Source organism: Monopterus albus, unplaced genomic scaffold (assembly GCF_001952655.1).
Source record: "Monopterus albus unplaced genomic scaffold, M_albus_1.0 scaffold272.1, whole genome shotgun sequence".
Taxonomy (NCBI): Eukaryota; Metazoa; Chordata; class Actinopteri; order Synbranchiformes; family Synbranchidae; genus Monopterus; species Monopterus albus.
In genome coordinates this window covers 175,112-194,727 of record NW_018128152.1, presented here as the reverse complement: position 1 = coordinate 194,727, position 19,616 = coordinate 175,112, and the positions used below count along the sequence as shown (strand labels likewise).

Below are 19,616 nucleotides of genomic sequence, written 5' to 3'. Positions count from 1 at the left end.
ATTTTCTGACAAGGAAAGGAACAGAAAACCATCTCGCTTCAAGTACGAGAAATGGCTTCAAGACAACACACTAAGTGGTCTCACATTCTCAAACAGCAGCAGGACACTGCTGGAGAAAAAGAGGCCTAAAATCACTGTGGTTATATTTTAATGCTTTTAAATAATATACTTTGGCGGTAGTGAGTGGTAGACTACTTAGCTCATAATGTATGGATTTCAATTTAAAACAAAAATCCCAATTTGTGGTGTTGTTCTTCATCTATTTTTTACTCCATAGCAGCTTAGGCACCTGGAGCAAACAACTGCCTGACTTTTGGTCCTTTCTGCATGATGTTTCTCACTAACAAGAACATCAGGTCAACTAAAGGACATGTCACTAAGCGACACCTCAAGGTGCAACTGGAGACTGTCGATACCAGACTGAACTGACAAGGCTTAGTTAGATGTAAAACACAGATGGGCATCAGTGCTGTTCCGTTTTGACTCGCAGTAGCATCAGTTCCCCGACTAACCCTGACCCTAGTCTCTAATGTGGAACATCCTGCCCTGTAGGCCTTTCTAAACTGACTGACACACATCCGGACAGTTCAGGACTTGAACAGGTTCTCACTGTGGCAGACCTCACACAAATAGGAGCAAGAATCAGCCAAATGGATTAAATGGGTTAAAATAATAATAATAATAAAATGTATGCTTGTCCATTCTTTCTCCCTGTCATCTCTGTGTAACGGGTCTACATGTTCTACTGGCCTTAGCAGCACATCAAATGGTCACAGCTATTACAGGGTGAATATTAATAGCTACCTGGAATTGCATTTCACAAACCACAAGCCACCTAACCAGGAGGGAGGGCATACAACATGAGGTAGTTAGAAGTAAATGCATCAGGACATTCTCTGTTAGCCTCTCTATCTTCTGTCACAGCACATGCTCATTAGTTTACTCACTGATGTCCACCTACGCAGGACTGGAAGGCAGAAGCAGACACACACCTCCACTTTATGGGAATAAGTGATCGCTGCAAACACGCATTGGCTGTCACTACTGTGCACTTCTGTGTGCTCTTATAGATGTTAACAGGTGGAATGTGACAGCAGGGAGCGGAGGAGAATGGGAATGGTATTTTTGAATTATGAGTTCAGAGGCCTGCTCGATCTCACCAGCTGTGAGGAAGGGGAACTTGAGAAAGCTGAGTGGATAGTGGCGGGTGTGTTCTCAGCAGACCAAAGCTAACCATTCGGTTCTCATTCAGCCCAACCCCTCTTCAGTTCATCTGAGCAATGGAGAGGTCATAAACTGATCAGGTTTCCCTTGCTGTGACAGTATATCTCATTTATTGCAACACATACAGCGTGACCCTCAGTCTAACATACCTCACCAATATGATAACAAGGCCTTTGTGGCTGAAACTGCTGCTGACAAAACTGTTCTATTGCCTAATATTGTGTCTTTAATATTAGGCTTTGATTTTGTGGCTGCGTCTCACTGGGTTAACGGAACAGATACAGAAGCTTCTTCTGGCAAGACTCAACAGGACTCCTCCACCAGCAGCCAACAGAAGACCTGAAAGGCTAAATGTTCAAAAACCAGAAAAATGCAACCCAACCTAAGTGTGGTCAATGCCCAGCCTTCCTGCAGGGATCCAAACTCCAAACTGTTTCTTTGCTTAAAAAGAAAACAGTCTTACCTATCTTCCTTTTAATTTATAGCACAGTCAGTATGAAGCCTAACAGGAAATTTTATTTGTTTATTGTGTTTCTCTGTGCTGACAAGACAAATGAAAGAAATGGCACGTCAGGAGAATAAAAAAAACAAAAATACACCCAGTAAGGTTTGTGAATGTGTCTTAATTTGCATTCAAATACCATCTTCACCACAGGAAAGTGATTACACTGGTGTTCGAACACTGCTGACTCATTTCACATATTTGGCTAAACTGTGATTTAGATTAGACAGAACTGGCCAGAGAAACTAGCCAGAGTAAAGAAGGGTGTCAACCTTTCCCAGCTAGTAGAACTACTGACTCTCTATTGATGAAACAACTGTCATTATGTCTTTTAGGCATTAAAAGGACACACCGGTAATTATAAAATCATGTCATTTATGCACGTTAATGACTGTAATACCTTAGAAATTTTACTAACTACCAAATTACTATCTAGAGGAGCCAAAAGTATGATCTCACTGATGCTGCATCTATGAAATCATCAGCCTTGAAAATTTAAATCATCCACCAAATATCTGTGTAACCACAAACAATAAATCTAGACCCAACATTTGTTCAGCATGTTTTACCACAGATTCTCCCAATGTAACCCTGAAACAGACACCCAGGCCCATAGGTAAGTTACCTTGAAACTCTTCAGAGTTTGGCAGCTTCACTCCGCAGAGGACGTAATCTGACTGATTAGTCTGTGGATTTAAATAAGAAGTTTCATATACATGACAATGATCAGTCAGTAGATACAGACCCAGACAAGATAGAAACCTGTGTTCGGACAAAACACCAGAGACACTTCAATCATTCAGTCAGTTGTGTCATTTAAAGTACTTAGTTTATTTGCCTAGAGTTTTAGAAAACTGAGTAACAGTTATATACAGTACAGAAAAGAAGTGACGACTTCAGATGAACTTCTGAAGCGGCAGTGACATTCTGAACCAGATATTACTAAAGGTACTGTAGCACACGTAACTATCCACACCATTTGTGCTTTCTCAAAGCATAGCTTATATGGTTAGATAATTCTTTGCAGTTGCCTTGTCACTAGTGTGTTGTGCAGCAGTGTACTGTCAGATCCAACTCACCATGTCAATGGGGTAGATGTAGGAAAGCTCAGAGAGGAGCTGACGACAGCGGAAGGTGAGCTGGGCGTTAGTCTTGAGAAACTGCTCTCTGAGAAGACAAAACCAGATGCAAGAATGACACAGTGAGTAACCAGCTGGCAGAAAGAGACAAAAGCTTCAGTTAAAAGCGGCGGGCACAAGGACTGGTGAGGTAAAGGAGAGACCAGAGAAGCACAGGCGAGACTGTAAGGGGAGGAGTGTGGCTGGAAGAGATGAGGATAAAGACAAATACAGTCTGGCAGAACCATCCAGGCTAGTTACTGCTTCACTGGGACCCACTTGTTGTAAATAAAGGTAATTAAAGGTACTGGAAATTTTAAGGATTTATGATGAACAGAGAGAACACTTCATGTACAGTGTGCTGCATAATGATGTGTGATAACAGGCTAATGTTGGTCCAGTCTGCTTTTGTCCAGGCCACGCTTATGAGGGCTAACTGACACTGCTGTGAGTTATATACAGTTTAACTGTTAAAATAACTGGACAGTGCCAACGACCTCTGCTGGGTCCATCAACCCCAGCTGGTCCCGTTATCAAAACAGGCTGGAAGGCATTATGTCCTGTGAAAAGTGTTGAAGTCTCAGTGGTTGCCCCAGTAGCTGTTAATGTCAACTGTGCAACCCAAGTCAGGTGACACTGTGCGAGTACTGTATAGACTGTTTACTGCTGTGGTAAAACAATCGCTTTGTACAAAGCACACAACTTTATGCACAAGTAATAAATAAAAACTGAAGAAGGTTGTCACATTTCACGTTGCTGCTAATGCAATGACCAGTCAAACTGTGACCAGATCAATAGGTGAAATAAGCTGTAAAATCCTATCATATACAATCTGAACAAATATACATGAACTGCAGACTTTTGTAGAGATAAATTTTCTAGATTTTGTTTGATATACAAATTTCAAAATTCTATGGTAATTCCTCGCACTGCAAAAAATGTACTTGAGTTCTGACTTTAATCTCTGACTTCTAACTTGAACTCAGAATTCTGACTTTAAAGCTGACTTTTAAAAAAGCCTGAATTCTGAGAAAAAAGCCAGAACTCCATTTTTTTTAGTAACCCTCATCCTCTTCTGTAGATTTGGCCTGGAACAGTGATTTAAATAAAACCATCTGAGAAGTTTAAAGAGGAAATGTCTCTTTAGTGGAAATGCTTCTAATAAAGTCATCTGAAACAATGAACCCCAGCTAGTCACTGGTTTATTGAAAGAGACATAAATATGGTAACCATTGGTTTAATATTTAACAATGCATTGCATTTCATAATAATAATAATAACAACCACCTTTATTTGGCCAAATATGTTACATACAAGGAATTTGTTTCCGGTACAGAACCGAGGCAGCCATCTGGGGTGCCAATTCACACCGATGGCTCTAATCATCGGGGGGCAACTTGGAGGTTTGGTGTCTTGCCCAAGGACTGCAGGCACCGTGATTCGAACCTCTAACCCTCCGGTTGGGAGACAACTGCTCTACCCACTGAACCATGTTTATATTTACCATGTTTAATTAACCTGTAAGAGTGAAGGAGTATTTCCCAATGAAGTGTAGTATGAGTATAAAGTTGTATCAAATACATCTAAATGGTACAGTTGAAGTGCAGTGACTGAATATATGTTCTTAGTTCTGCCAAGCAGGTTACAGCAATCTGAAAAGGCAAAGTGAAATACTTTTATGTTTTTGAAAAGCAGAATAAAATCAACAATTACATTTACAACAACTCAAGATACCACAACTAAAAATAACCTGTCAGATGCTGTTTGTGAGAGAAGCTGTTCAACAGCAGCCGTAAAATATTAAACAGGAATGGGAAGGGGCCGAGGAGTGTGTATGTGTGTAAGTATAACCTTTCACTAGCTCAAACAAGTAGTTAAATAAAGAGAGACATTTCCATGAAAACATCGACAACACAGATATTTCCAAGGAATAGATGTTAGGCAGAAGTACAAATGTCTGTGTTAATTTCCTGTTTTCTGGCTCTCTTGACCCTTGCTGACCTTCCTGGGGCTCTGCTTTACCCTCTGTGACTGCCAGGTACTTCTCAGACAAAAAAAAAGAAGTTGTATCCAGATTCAGCAGCTGCCAAACACATCACCCCACAGCCCAAGTCAAACACAGGCCAACAAACTTTTCAGCACAATGTGTAAACTCTCTGTTGAGAACACATAAATAAGCAGTGCCAGCCGAAAAAACATCCCCTTGTTTTGAAAGCGCAAGGTGGGAGGGCAGGATGCAGGGTGTAATCTCATCACAGTTCAATGCAACTGAGCAACACACTGGAGCATCAGTCAGTGGGCCCTGGGCAATGTCTAGCTGACAAGGAGAAATGCCTTCAAAAAGTGTGTTTTCTTTGGAGAAACGAAGCAGTGGCTAATTACAGGTTCACACATACCTCTTAGCAGTGCATTCCTTCTGCAGCTTGGTTAAAGATTCTTTCTGCTCCTTCAGACTCTCAGGCTTAGTAGAGAATTCTTTCTCTAACAGAGACAGAGAGAAAAATACAAATTATCAGGTGTGTGTTCTTTTCTACTATAGTGCATCCGAACAGCCAGGTGGGCCTGTGTGTGGTTGGCTGCCATCCATGGTTAAAACAGGTCTTTTGATCAGGCCAAAACCATTTCTCTCTGACAGCACATTAAACTAAACAACATGTATACAAATTACAGGATTTGACAGACTGTGTAAATAGAGAGCTGGGCAAATAAATAAAATCCGATAAGGGACAGTGATGATACAGCTTGTGGAAGTTGTGCAACCACACTATTGGCAAGCTCACAATAACTCAATGTAGCATATACCAGGAAGAAGCAAAATATAATTTATGGTTACAAGACAAGGTTTCCCTAAGCTGCGTTCACACAGCATCACACATGGTGGGATGGCAGGCACACACAACAGATTCATGACTTAAGCTTCCACATGATTTTAATTAAAAGTTATCTAATGCACATTAATACAAATACATCCATGTTGTGATTTTGCTATCAGTGTTTATTTACATATAATTAGCGAGTAACAGTAGAAGGATGAATAAGAGGTTCAAACATCACTCAGGAACCAAACAGCATGCTCTTGAGGATGCCACTGTTCTTTCAAGTTTGGAATCGGTTCCAATACCAGCGCTAGTTCTCAATAACCTAGCGTACCCTTGTGTTTAACCTGCACTGTTCAATTAAAACTGAATCTTCCACACAGTCTATGGAGCGTAGGGATGCTGTGAGTCAACCATGAATAAATAAATAAATAAATAAATAATTAAAAACCACCCTATTTTGGATCACTTTCTAAGCAAGACTGCAATATACAGTGCTGTGAGAAAGTATCTGTCCCCTTCCTTGTTTCTTTTTTTTTTTTGCATATTTGTCACACTTAAATGTTTCAGATTGTCAAACTAATTTAAATATTAGACAAAGACAACCCAAGTAAACACAAAATGCTGTTTTTAAGTGATGATTTTATTTATTAAGGGGGAAAAAGTATCCGAACCTTCATGGCTCTATGTGAGAAAGTAATTGCCCCCCCCGTTTTAAATCATGAATTTACTGTGGTTAATCACATTTTTTGGAAAGCTGAGTTCAACTTCATTAGCCACACCCAGGCCTGATTACTGCCAGACCTGTTGAATCAACAAAGCACTTAAGTAGAACCTGTCTAACAAAGTGAAGTAGCCAAAAGATCTCAAAAAGCAAGACATCATGCCGCGATCCAAAGAAATTCAGGAACACATGAGAAACAAAATAATAGACATCTATCAGTCTGGAAAGGGTTACAAAGCCATTTCTAAAGCTTTGGGACTCCAGCGAACCACGGTGAGAGCCATTATCCACAAATGGAGAAAATATGGAACAGTGGTGAACCTTCCCCAGGAGTGGCCGGCCTAGCGAAATTACCCCAAGAGTGCAGCGGCGACTCATCCAAAAGAACCCATAACAGCATCTAAAGAACTGCAGGCCTCACTTGCATCAATTAAGGCCAGTGTTCATGAATCAACCATAAGAAAGACTGGGCAAAAAAGGCATCCATGGCAGAGTTCCAAGGTGAAAACCACTGCTGACCAAAAGAACATAAAGGCTCGTCTCACTTTTGACAAAAAAAACAACTTGATGATCCCCAAGACTTTTGGAAAAATATTCTGTGAACTGACAAGACAAAAGTTGAACTGTTTGGAAGATGTGCGTCCTGTTACATCTGGTTTAAAAGTAATACACCATTTCAGAAAAACAACATCATACCAACAGTCAAATATGGTGGTGGTAGTGTGATGGTCTGGGGCTGCTTTGCTGCTTCAGGACCTGGATGACTTGCTTTGATTGATGGAACCATGAATTCCGCTCTCTAATGAAAAATCCTGAAGGAGAATGTCCGGCCATTGGTTCATGACCTCAAGCTGAAGCGCACTTGGGTTCTGCAGCAGGACAATCATCCAAACCACACCAGCAAGTCCACTGCTGAATGGCTTAAAAAAAAAAAAAAAATGAAGGTTTTGGAGTGGGCTAGTCAAAGTCCAGACTTGAATCCCATTGAGATGCTGTGGTGTGACCTTAAAAAGGTGGTTCATGCTCAAACCCTCCAATCTGGCTGAGTTAAAACAATTCAGAAGAGTGGGCCAAAACTCCTCCACAGCAATGTGAAAGACTCATTGCCAGTTATCACAAACACTTGATTGCAGTTGCTGCTGCTGAGGGTGGCACAACCAGTTATTAGGTTTAGGGGGCAATAACTTTTTCACAGCACTGTAATCTGACAGTGGCTGGCAGAAAGTTGAGTGCTGCTCAAAGTGCCATCAGAAGGCTCAAAGCAGACAGAAAGTTCTAAAGACAGGAGAATATAGAGGTACTCAGAAGTATCTCCATCAGATTAACCTAGAACAGATAGTGTCAGACAGAGATCAAACAGGCCTGTAAGTGATGACATAAAAACATATCTGAACACTGACTGCATGTGCCTGTATTTCACTCTTGCTTTCATGTAATGCCCAGCTCAGCCCTATCTGTTCTAGCTATCCATCTTTTCATCCTGACATCCCTCTAACCTGTTCCAGTTTGCATCACCGTATCATGACGGACAGAATACAGCAAATAACGCGGCAGCACACATGTGGCATCTTACATACAGAGAGGCTTTATAATGCTATAGAACTTCATGTGGAAAACATCTTCATTTGACATTAAATCAGTCAGAGAGCTCAATCTCACACAGGAGACAATGCAGGATGAAGTCCTTCTGGCAGCAGGCTTTGTTGGATCCTAAATTAAAACTATCTGCAAAATGGACAAGCACTCCACAAGTTCTTGATGTGTGTTACCTCTGTCTGTGTAGGAAATGGCACACTCATATACTGAATGAGGTAGAGAACTACTCTGTAAAAACAGTTTTAAAAGTGAAACAAGTGTTTTCTTGTCAAAGTGTTTGTGGCCCCACTGAGCTGTTTTAAGAGGAATTTGATGTGTGATGTTTTAGATGGCTAACCTGTAAGGCTACAGTTTAAAGGACATGAATCTTCAGTCAAACTGAATCAAACTTGACTGATCAAAGCTACTGAGAAAACGTTACTGTCCTAAATTATACAGCAAAGTCCCATAAGCAAAACCTTTAATGGCGCATATAATCTGATTCACATTAAAACTGTAAATAACCTTATAGTTGTTAAGTTTCATCTTTATCAGGAGACAGTTAACCCATGCAACATTCATCACAGTTGTGAAAATGGTGAAAATAAAACTGGCTATGATACAGAGTGAACATTTCACCAACTCAAATGGATATCACAATGAGAAATTAGCTGAAGATTACTGTTAAAGAATTATTATTATTATTATGGGAGATCAGTAACTATTAAAATGTCAAGAAAACAATGGGTGCATCTGAAATTGCCTACTATGTAGTAGGCTAAAATGTGTATGTGAAACAAGTAGTATAGACTGGGATTCAAACCTTCAACCTTCTGGTTGGGAGACAACTGCTCTACCCACTGCAACACTGTCGCCTACCCTAAAGTTTGAGGTGGTGAAGGCATTGCATCACCTTTCTGACTAAGAAGTCTGTGTGTGTAGACCATGTCAGATTCTCTGTGATGTGAATTCCAGGGTACCTGAAGGTCCTAACCCTCTTCACACCTTTCCTGCCTTGTCAGGGGTGTGTAGTTCCTCAGCTGGTTTCTACCTGTGCCCTCTGAGGTTGTGTGCTTACAACCTTGGAGGGTGTTGGAGGTGTGACAGTGCACCAAATTCTGGCAGTTAGGAAGTATGGGATCTGGTTGGGAGACGACTGCTCTACCCACTGCACCACTGTCGCCTCCCGGATGGCCAACATAACTTCATAGTATGGAAGCAGTGGACACTATGCTATTCAGCCATCCCAAGGTGGTGGCAGGGCAGGTTCAATGCTGTTACAATTTCCATCCTAGGGCTATTATTATGCTACTTTACTAAGTTTTGATATTTTTCAGCTGAGAAAATAACCATGTAGTTTTTGAATATTTGGTGAAACTATCCAAAAAATGCCAATTTTAAAATGTAATCAGATGTTTTCAGAGATTTGATGACCTGCTAACATGCCAGCTAGCTAGCTTTACATAGCGGGCTAGCTGTATCCATTGTGGATATATCATCACATTCAGAAATCTATATGTGATAATATGTACAATGTGGTGGTTCATGTAATAAGATGGTTATATGTAAACAGAAATTTGAGGCCTCTGTCACTAGAAATTTTACTCTAAACACTTGCAAATGAGAAGTGACAAGTGTGCTACACTACCATTATGAATGAAAGAAGAACAAGCGACTGGTGATGTCACACATAAACATCCAGGTAATTGACAGCTAGATGGCCTCATTATGTCAGAGGTTGTGCTCACTAGATGGTGGAGTGACTGCAGTGCATACTGCATTCTCATTTGTGTACGAGGCATTCGGCAAAAATATTACATACATGTGTAGTAGGCAATTTCGGACACACCCCTTGTTGAATATTGCATGCTGTAAAGCTCATGCCTTTATTTCCAACTAAAAATAATCTGAACCACCTTATTCTGAAGCCAACACTTTTCAAGAGGAAAATGTCGGACATACCGTAGATACTGAGTGGAATATCAGGGGAGTTAGCAGAAAAAGGCAGGAAATACAGTGGTGTGAAAAAGTGTTTGCCCCCTTACTGATTTCTTATCTTTTTGCATGTTTGTCACACTGTAATGTTTCAGATCGTCAAACAAATTTATATATTAGTCAAAGATAACACAAGTAAACACATCATGCAGTTTTTAAATGAAGGTTTTTATTATTAAGGGAAAACAAAATCCAAAACTATAGAGCCCTGTGTGAACAAGTGTTTGCCCCCCTGTCAAAACACTGGTTTATCGCACCTGAGTTCAATTTCTCTTGCCACACCTGTTCGCAATCAAGAAATCACTTAAATAGGACCTGCCTGACAAAGTGAAGTAGACCAAAAGATCCTCAAAAGCTAGACATCATGCCGAGATCCAAAGAAATTCAAAAACAAATGAGAAAGAGAATAATGGAGCTCTATCAGTCCGGAAAAGGTTATAAAGCCATTTCTAAAGCTTGGGGACTGCAGGTGTGCTTTGGATCATTGTCCTGCTGCAGAACCCAAGTTCGCTTCAGCTTGAGGTCACAAACGGATGGCCGGACATTCTCCTTCAGGATATTTTGGTACACAGCAGAATTCATGGTTCCACTTATCACAGCATGTCTTCCAGGGCCTGAAGCAGCAAAACAGCCCCAGACCATCCCACTACCACCACCATATTTTACTGTTGGTATGATGTTCTTTTTCTGAAATGCGGTGTTACTTTTACGCCACACATAATGGGACACACACCTTCCAAAAAGTTCAACTTTTGTCTCGTCTGTCCACAGAGTATTATCCCAAAAGTCTTGGGGATCATCAAGATGTTTTCTGGCAAAACTGAGACGAGCCTTTATGTTCTTTTTGCTCAGCAGTGGTTTTCGTCTTGGAACTCTGCCATGCAAACCATTTTTGCCCAGTCTCTTTCTTATGGTGGAGTCATGAACACTCAGCTTAACTGAGGCAAGTGAGGCCTGCAGTTCTTTGGATGTTGTTGTGGGGTCTTTTGTGACCTCTTGGATGAGTTGTCGCTGCGCTCTTGGGGTAATTTTGGTCGGCTGGCCACTCCTGGGAAGGTTCTCCACTGTTCCATGTTTTCGCCATTTGTGGATAATGGCTCTCACTGTGGTTCGCTGCAGTCCCCAAGCTTTAGAAATGGCTTTATAACCTTTTCCGGACTGATAGAGCTCCATTATTCTCTTTCTCATTTGTTTTTGAATTTCTTTGGATCTCGGCATGATGTCTAGCTTTTGAGGATCTTTTGGTCTACTTCACTTTGTCAGGCAGGTCCTATTTAAGTGATTTCTTGATTGCGAACAGGTGTGGCAAGAGAAATTGAACTCAGGTGCGATAAACCAGTGTTTTGACAGGGGGGCAAACACTTGTTCACACAGGGCTCTATAGTTTTGGATTTTGTTTTCCCTTAATAATAAAAACCTTCATTTAAAAACTGCATGATGTGTTTACTTGTGTTATCTTTGACTAATATATAAATTTGTTTGACGATCTGAAACATTACAGTGTGACAAACATGCAAAAAGATAAGAAATCAGTAAGGGGGCAAACACTTTTTCACACCACTGTAGGTAGAAATACATCCTGGTGAGTCATTGCTCTGAGCTGTTGTTAAAAGAGTCTTAATGATGATAGCTTCAATATGAGACCTTTTCTCTGAGGTGACAAAATACCTGCAAACACCATACCTTCACAAAACTGTTCTCCTTACACTTAAGAAACCCAGCCACTGACATTTACTGGTCAGGAGCCATGGCTGAGTGTGAGAATAACTTACAATACAATAAATGCCACACAAGTCTGATTTATGTTGTCTGCTCAAGGTGGGGGCAGGGAAATTAGACAGGAGGAAATTGTGACAAGAGTGTGACCCCAGATTTGGGGGGGGAGGTACTTATTTTAAATTTCTAGCTGTAAAGAAGGAAATGTCATGCTCATACAGTATGTCCTCTGTTACGGTTTGTGTGAAAGCCATTCAGAGGACTTAGTGAAACGTGAGTAGATGTCCGTTAGCAGAAGAGAAAAACAACAGCTTTTTTTTCCAAGTCTACACTCCTGTGATATCACTGCCTTAACAGCAACTCAGCAGGCACTGAACAGCCAGTTATTAACCTGTCATCAGAATGATACCAACTGCTGATGCTTTACACTGCTTATTATCTGAGCACTGTCCAGGATGGTAGAGGAGGACCACATATTGCAGACGTGAACAAAGATATACACAGAACAGGCATCAGCAAGTCTGCAGCAACATTCTAAAGGCTACTTTACAACAAAGTCAAAAGCAAACTTTCATCTCATCGTTATCTGCTAGCTCACGAGTACACACAAACCTACAGAACCTCCACTGCATGTTTGGGGTTTTGGGGCCATTTCTTTTGAGAGAAGCCAGTTTTCTGGGAATAACAGGTTGATAGGAATTATTTGCTAAAGGGCACTATGACTGTGTGAGAGATGGGAAGACCACACAGCCAGGTACAGATGAGTTTGTAAACAGCATGGCGAACAATGGAGACTACCAGTCCTGAATAGCAATGTACTTGTACATACTGTTAAAGTGTCAATAAAACTTACAATGAAATCCATATTTAATGAGTGGAAATTCAGCTAATTAAACACTTGTTTCTAATTAAATCAACACTGACATTAAATGGGTATATACAGCATCAGTCCTAAGCCACTGGTTTCCCTGCTAACTAATCTATATTCTGTATTAATTGAATGTGACTAGTTTTGCTTCTTCAAGCTCGTGTGGGAAGGAAAGATCCAAAAAAAAGTAAATTAAGCTACGACCAATAAAATCATACGTGTCTCTGAAATGAAACATGAGATCAAATGAAATAAATATGTTGTGGTGCCAATCTAAATATAATCAGACACAAAATCAGCTGCTGTATGAAATACTATAAACACCTGTCTCAGATAGTATCCTGTCTGTAATTGATGTAAGGTTTTTTCCGATTGTGAAACAAATGAATATATGCAGGCTGATTAGAAGAGATAAACAACAAGCTGGAAGTAGAGCAAAGCTCAACAGCAGATGCTTTTTGGCTTTTGAATTATGAGTCTGGGGAAAAAAAAAAACAACAAGAATTTCAGCACAGCCTTGCTCAGCTAAAGCATTTCAATGCATCCTGACCAGCTGAAGGAATTTTTTCTTCTGTTGCTTAATAAGCACCTGTCCAGTCTGGGGGGGGGAAAGCTGTGAAAAGGCTGTAGAGAAGGAGTGCAACAAGGTCCTTTGGCTGTAGACAAAGTGGTGACAGGTAAAGAAGCACAGGATTAACAAAAACCTTTTAGATTCACAGCCCACTGGGAATTTCTCTCTCTGTCCCCCTTAGTGCTGTCTCTGAGTATGTACAGTATGTCTGCATTCATGAGCAGACTTCATGCTGATCATTAACAATTGCCACCCCAGGCTGGTGGCTCAGTGAGGTGCTCTGCCCTTTGGCCAAACAGCAAGCTGATCTTACAGACACAAGGTTTCTAATCAGTGCATACAATGCATTTTTGCAAACTTCACAAACTAACTGTATTACACAGTCAGTTGCAGTACAGTCTCTGCTTGGCTCAACATAAGCTCTTCTGAACATTAAACACAGATTTTCACAAGAACCTTTAGAAGCTTCAAATCTAAAACAGTGGCATCTAAACATAATGAATAAAGAAGACAAGACAAAGAGTGATTCACAGTGTCCCCCAGATACACTGAAATGATAATATAACAGCCTGTGAGCACTTGGAATGATAAAAACACATAAGCATTAAGGTGCAAGAGCGGCAGACTTCACAGTAATGGTGTTATCCAAACAACCCCACCGTTATCAGTAGTTAGGAGTCCACCAACTTTGAAGAACTTGTCTTTAATTTGTCTTTTCTTTAACTGGTGACACGGAAAACATGGAAAAATTCATTATAAATTACTGAAAACATTCATTTTTGGTGATGAAGATTAGATTTAACTGCAGAGAAAGGCAACAAAACAGCAACATAATAAAGAGGGTAATGAAAGGATTTAGTAAATCTACTTATTTTAATCAGCAACAGCCAAAGGGATTTACTGTATTATTCTAACTAAAATGAAACCAACCCTGGTTAGTGTTCATGCTTTCTGCAGTACAGAGAAAATGATGGTCAAACTGTGTCATAACAACATTCTCTGTTCTATTTACAACAAGTAGCTGAAACATGGGCTTTTGTGGTTAATCATGAAAGGACTGGGGATTCTGGTGAGATTTGCTGGATGTGTTTTAATCATTATATAAGTCTTCTTACACAAGCTGGAACTCATGGAGTATAACATACAACAAAATGAGTTGCAGAAAGACTGATTATCTGATGTCTTGCTTGTACAACACTAAATTTTCAGTGCCTTTCATTTGTTTTACCAGTGTGTTCATGATAGCCCTAGCAAGAATTTGAGGTTTAAAAAGTGATTTGGTGCACTGACGACATACTGTAGATCAATATGTGCTTTTACGTGTCACTTGTTTATTGATGCATCATAACTGCATTATCACAGACTGAATCAAAAAGCGCTGTTCCCTCCTCAAGGCAACAAAAAGACATGTACGGTTTAAACAAGTGCATATTTTACTTTTAAATCAACAGAATGCTTGATACCCATCATTCACTGGACTAGACAAATATATTTAATCAGTTGGCATTCAGTTGAGCCATCTTCAATCCTACAAAAAAAATAAAAAAATACTGTGTGCTGTAGAAAATGACATTACACCCTGACCTACTGTGCATCTCACTGGGGAAAGGTATACAAAATATAAACTGTAGTGTGGTGTTAACAGGTCCATTAGTAAAGTGTACTGTACCTGTTACATGTGATCCCATTCACTTTACCTTTCGTCTGAAGTGGCGCCCTCTCCTTCTGCTGCTGTTCTTGCTCCTGGGTAAACACCTTCTTCTGCCGCTTCACCTCACTCTCCAGTACAGATATACGCAGCTGCATGCACTCCCGTTCTTTCTTCTGCTCAGAGCAGAAAAGAAGACAAGATATGGAGACAAATACAGGAAGAGGATGAAGAAAAATGTTTAGTACGTGCTCCCCGCAATTTTAGTGTTCATTACCCTTTATAAATACCCTTAAATTCCTACGAGCTCTTCAGAAACAAGCCATTTCTCTGCAGGCTGATCCCATGTCACACTAATTTAATATGTATCAGATGAGCCAGTACTCATCATCAATAAACCACCATTCAGTGTTCATGACTAATCTAGAGCAGCTTTTCTGTTAAGATGTGACAAAATAGGGCTGAGTTTCAAACCTGGACATAGACTGGCACTCACTCCAAACATGAGGTTGAGGGCAGAAGGAGTGGAACGATATCTTGGCTATTATTGTATGTGGGTGTGCGTTTGTGTGTGCACGCGTGTCAGAGACTATACGACAGCATTTCAATTTGTCATGGAGCAACCTGCTTCAAATTGCTTATTATTTAAAATATACAAACTTTTTATATTTTAATTACTACAAAGCTTTTTGACAGGTCAGCACAAGAAAGCACAGCTGTCATCAATATCATTAATGAGGGCTGCCTTCCATTCAGGTGTTCCAGGACCTTGCTACTACACATGCTCGGTCACTGGTACGGCTTACTTACCACTTGGAATGGAGCCATTGTTGCTGTTATCAGTTACAGCTGTGACGACTAATAAAGCATGCCATATGAAGGTGTTTTATTGTATAAACAAGTGATGGAGTCTTAGTTGGAGCTGGTGTATCACAAAACCTGAGATGTTCTAAGATGAAATTACATCAAAGAGCTGTCATATATTTTTATGGCACACATAGAAACAAGAACTAATGCGTTCCTTCCCATTACTTTTATAAAAACATCTCACCTATCATGTTCATGGTTTGTTCAATTTTACCTCTCTGTATTCTACTGCTATGTGCTCCATGCAGATCTTAAAATGTCTACCCATACCCACACAAACAGGTGTTTCCACTTATTTTGCCTGATTAAACCTTTTTTCAGGCCTATGGGTGTATGTAGGCTATGTCTGATTGGCAGCCCCCTCACTAACCTGTTAGTTTTATGCACATGTGAGAGCCAGCCAACTTGCACTATTAGAAGCCTTTTTCAACACAGACATTTTGAATTATCACAGCAGTGAAAGTGAATGTGCAATTAATAACAGCAGTGACAGCTGCAGTTTTTTATGTGTTGAACTTTCAGCCTGGAATTCTACATGCTGGTTCACTGACATGGCTTACTGGGTCATCTACATGAAATGTAAGCATTATTAATGTTATTAAAAGTTGAAAAAGTTGACACTTGGAGAAATATACTTAAGCTAGAAAAGAAGCTTTCATATTTCTGTTGCTTTGTCAGATCCAATCTTTTTGTGTTAATGGTTCACATTTATGTTTGTAAATGACATATCCAGCCCCATGTGTGACACCACTGAGGTCCTAAACTGCCACACATCAGCAGCCTTAAAGGTGAGCCATGTGAATACAAGAATAACCGCAACCTCATTTGTGAAGTGGTCAAATCATGCAATATCCTCAAAAACTGCTAGGTAACAAACTGTTCATATCCGGCCTGGCTTGTACAGAAACCGCTCTATACATGTCAACAATCTCAACAAATGTGAAATGGCAACATCTCTCCGATGACCCCTGTCGCTGTTGTTGCCCTTCTCTAGTCTGTGAAGTGCCAACATTGAATAATGATGAGAGACAACATGCACAAGTGCAGAAAAGTGAAACATTAAAAAAAAAAAAAAACGTGCCTGATTTCTGATAGGAGTGTTCTGATTTCTGTGGTCGCATGATCAGAGATTAAATATGAGTCAGATCATGGCTCACATACTGTATGTAAGATAAGATAAGATAAGATAATCACTTTTATTTGGCCAAGTATGTTACACACAAGGAATTTGTTTCCGGTACAGAACCGAGGCAGCCATCTGCTGCACCAACTCACACCGATGGCTCTAATCATCGTGGCAACTTAGGGGTTCAGTGTCTTGCCCAAGGACGCTTCAACATGTGGACTGCAGGTACCGTGATTCGAACCTCCAACCCTCTGGTTGGTAGATGACCGCTCTACCCACTGAACCACAGTTGTCCCACTTTAAGTGGCCCAGATCAGATTTGAGAAAAAATAAATAATCCGGTTTCGGGGAGGAGTTTTGATCGGGCCCACTTCAGCAAATGTAGCCAAAGAAGTTGAAGAAAGCAGATGGGATTTTTTTTTTTTTTTCTATACCTTTGGACAAAGCTGGGCAAACTGTTTCCTCCTGTTCCCAGTATTTATGGTAAGCTAAGTTTTAACTTTACCCTTGATCCAGCTTCATCTTTAATGGGCAAATGGAAGTATGGTATCAATCTTCTCATCTGACTCTGAGCAATAAAGCAAATATGGGAATCTCCCAAAAATGTCAAACCAGTGCTTTAATGCTTTACAGACTATGACAAATCAAAATGACTGCCATGAAAAAAAAAACACTATAAATTTGTTATATCATGGATTTTGCCAACCTCAGAAATCACATCATAGCTTTCAAACTTCAACTTGAGTAGATGTCTATCAGGAAGGTGTAAACACAAGGTGCTTTTAAACTGTTGCAGAAAGTGACATTATCAAAGTATTATCACAGTAACGCATAAAGTGGCAGTAAAAGAAGACAAAGATATTTAGAACATTTGCAGACAGTGCTAAGTTGTTTGATTCTGTTCACATGCTGAGTGAACCACCTCCCCACAACCTTCAAGAATAAATGGTATAGTTAATAGATGGATGGAGTAGGCTGTTGCTGACAAAGACCCAATGTGCCCAGCTGCCTTTCACTAGACAGAGATGAAAAAATAAATAAATAACACCTACAGAATAACTTAAAAACAAATTCTGGCACATGCAAAAGTATGGCAAACACAAACTGAAGTAAGAGACCACCATGTGCCCACAACTTTATGCTGGCATCTCTCTCTCTCCACATGCTCCCTTGCCCAGCAGCTGCATCAGCATGCAGGTCATTAGTCAACATAGTGCCCACTGTATGGGGTGTCACTTCATGTCTCTATCTGGTAGAGGGGGAGCCTGCAGTGGACTAAATACAGTTGAAGTCAAATTTATATGCACCTTAGCCAAATACATTTAAATTCAGCTTTTCACAACTCCAGACATTTGAGCCAATGAACATTCTCCGTCTTAGGTCAGTTAGGATCACTATGTTACTTAAAGAATGTGAAATGTCAGAATATCTGTTGAGAAAAAAAATTTATTTCAGCTTTTATTTTTTTCCATCACATTCCCAGTGGGTCAGAGGTTTACACTGACTTGGTTAGTATTTGGTAGCATTGCCTTTAAATTGTTTAACTTCACTCAAAGAATACAATAAGTTGCTGGAATTTCAGTTCCTGACAGAACTGGTAGACCTGAGTCAGGTTTGGAGGCCTCCTTGCTCGCACACGCTTTTTCAGTTCTGATGACATACTGTATTTTCTATTAGGGCTTTGTGATGGCCACTCCAATACCTTGACTTTGTTGTCCTTAAGCCACTTTGCCAAATATCTGGAAGTCTGCTTGGGCTCATTGTCCATTTGGACAAGACCCATTTGTGACCAAGCTTTAAGTTCCTGGCTGATGTCCTGAGATGTTGCTTCAATGTATCCACATCATCTTCCTTTCTCATGATGCCATCTATTTTGTGAAGTGCCCCAGTCCCTCCTGCAGCAAAGCACCCCCACAACATGATGCTGCCACCCCCATGCTTCATGGTTGGGATGGTGTTCTTTGGCTTGCATGTCTCCCCTTTGTCTCCAAACATAACGATGGTCATTATGGCCAAACAGTTCAATTTTTGTTTCATCAGACCAGAGGACATTTCTCCAGAAAGTCAGATCTTTGTCCCCATGTGCAGCTGGAAACCTTAGTCAGCCTTTTTTGGTGGTCTGGGAGCAGTGGCTTCTTCCTTGCTGAGCAGTCTTTCAGGTTATGTCTATCAAACTCGTTCTACTGTGGATATAGATACTTTGGTATCTGCTTCCTCCAGTGTCTTCACACGGTCCTTTGCTGCTGCTCTGGGATTGATTTGTACTGTTCGGACCTAAGTACATTCATCTCTAGGAGACAGAACGCATCTCGAGATCTTCATGAGCAGTATGATGGCTGCATTGTCCCATGGTGTTTATACATGTGTAGTGGTGTGTGTACAGATGAACATGGTACCTTCAGACATTAGGAAATTGCTCCCGAGAATGAACCAGACTGGTGGAGATTTACAGTTATTTTTATGAGGTTTTGGCTGATTTCTTTTGATTTTTACCATTATGTCACACAAAGAGGTAATGAGTTTGAAGGTGGGCCTTAAAATACATCCACAGCTGCCCCTCCTATTGACTCAGTTGATGTCAATTAGCCAACCAGAAGCTTCTAAAGCCATGACATAATTTTCTGGAATTTTCCAAGCTGTTTAAAGGCACAGTGAAACTGAGTGTCTATAAACTTCTGACCTACTAGAATTGTGATAAAGTGAATTATAACTGGTGCCATGCATAAAATACATGTCCTAACTGACTTGCTAGAATGAGAGTTTGTTAACATGACATCTGTGGAGTGATAAAAAAAAAAAATAAATCATTTTTATAATGACTTCAGCGTAAGTGTATGTAAACTTCTGACTTCAACTGTATCTAACA

At 40.3% G+C, this 19,616-nt stretch overlaps 1 protein-coding gene across 2 annotated transcripts in view; it reads right to left on the bottom strand.

Annotated features, from left to right (window-relative positions):
- Nucleotides 1-19,616, bottom strand: part of uvrag (UV radiation resistance associated gene) — a 96,462-nt gene that overhangs the window by 53,903 nt on the left and 22,943 nt on the right. For both annotated transcript variants that reach the window (XM_020622072.1, XM_020622073.1), the window contains exons 8-11: nucleotides 14,807-14,933; nucleotides 5,241-5,325; nucleotides 2,806-2,893; nucleotides 2,352-2,412 (exon numbers count right to left, since the gene is read on the bottom strand). In XM_020622072.1, coding sequence (XP_020477728.1) covers nucleotides 2,352-2,412; nucleotides 2,806-2,893; nucleotides 5,241-5,325; nucleotides 14,807-14,933 — 361 coding nt within the window. The remainder of the gene's footprint in view (nucleotides 1-2,351; nucleotides 2,413-2,805; nucleotides 2,894-5,240; nucleotides 5,326-14,806; nucleotides 14,934-19,616) is intronic.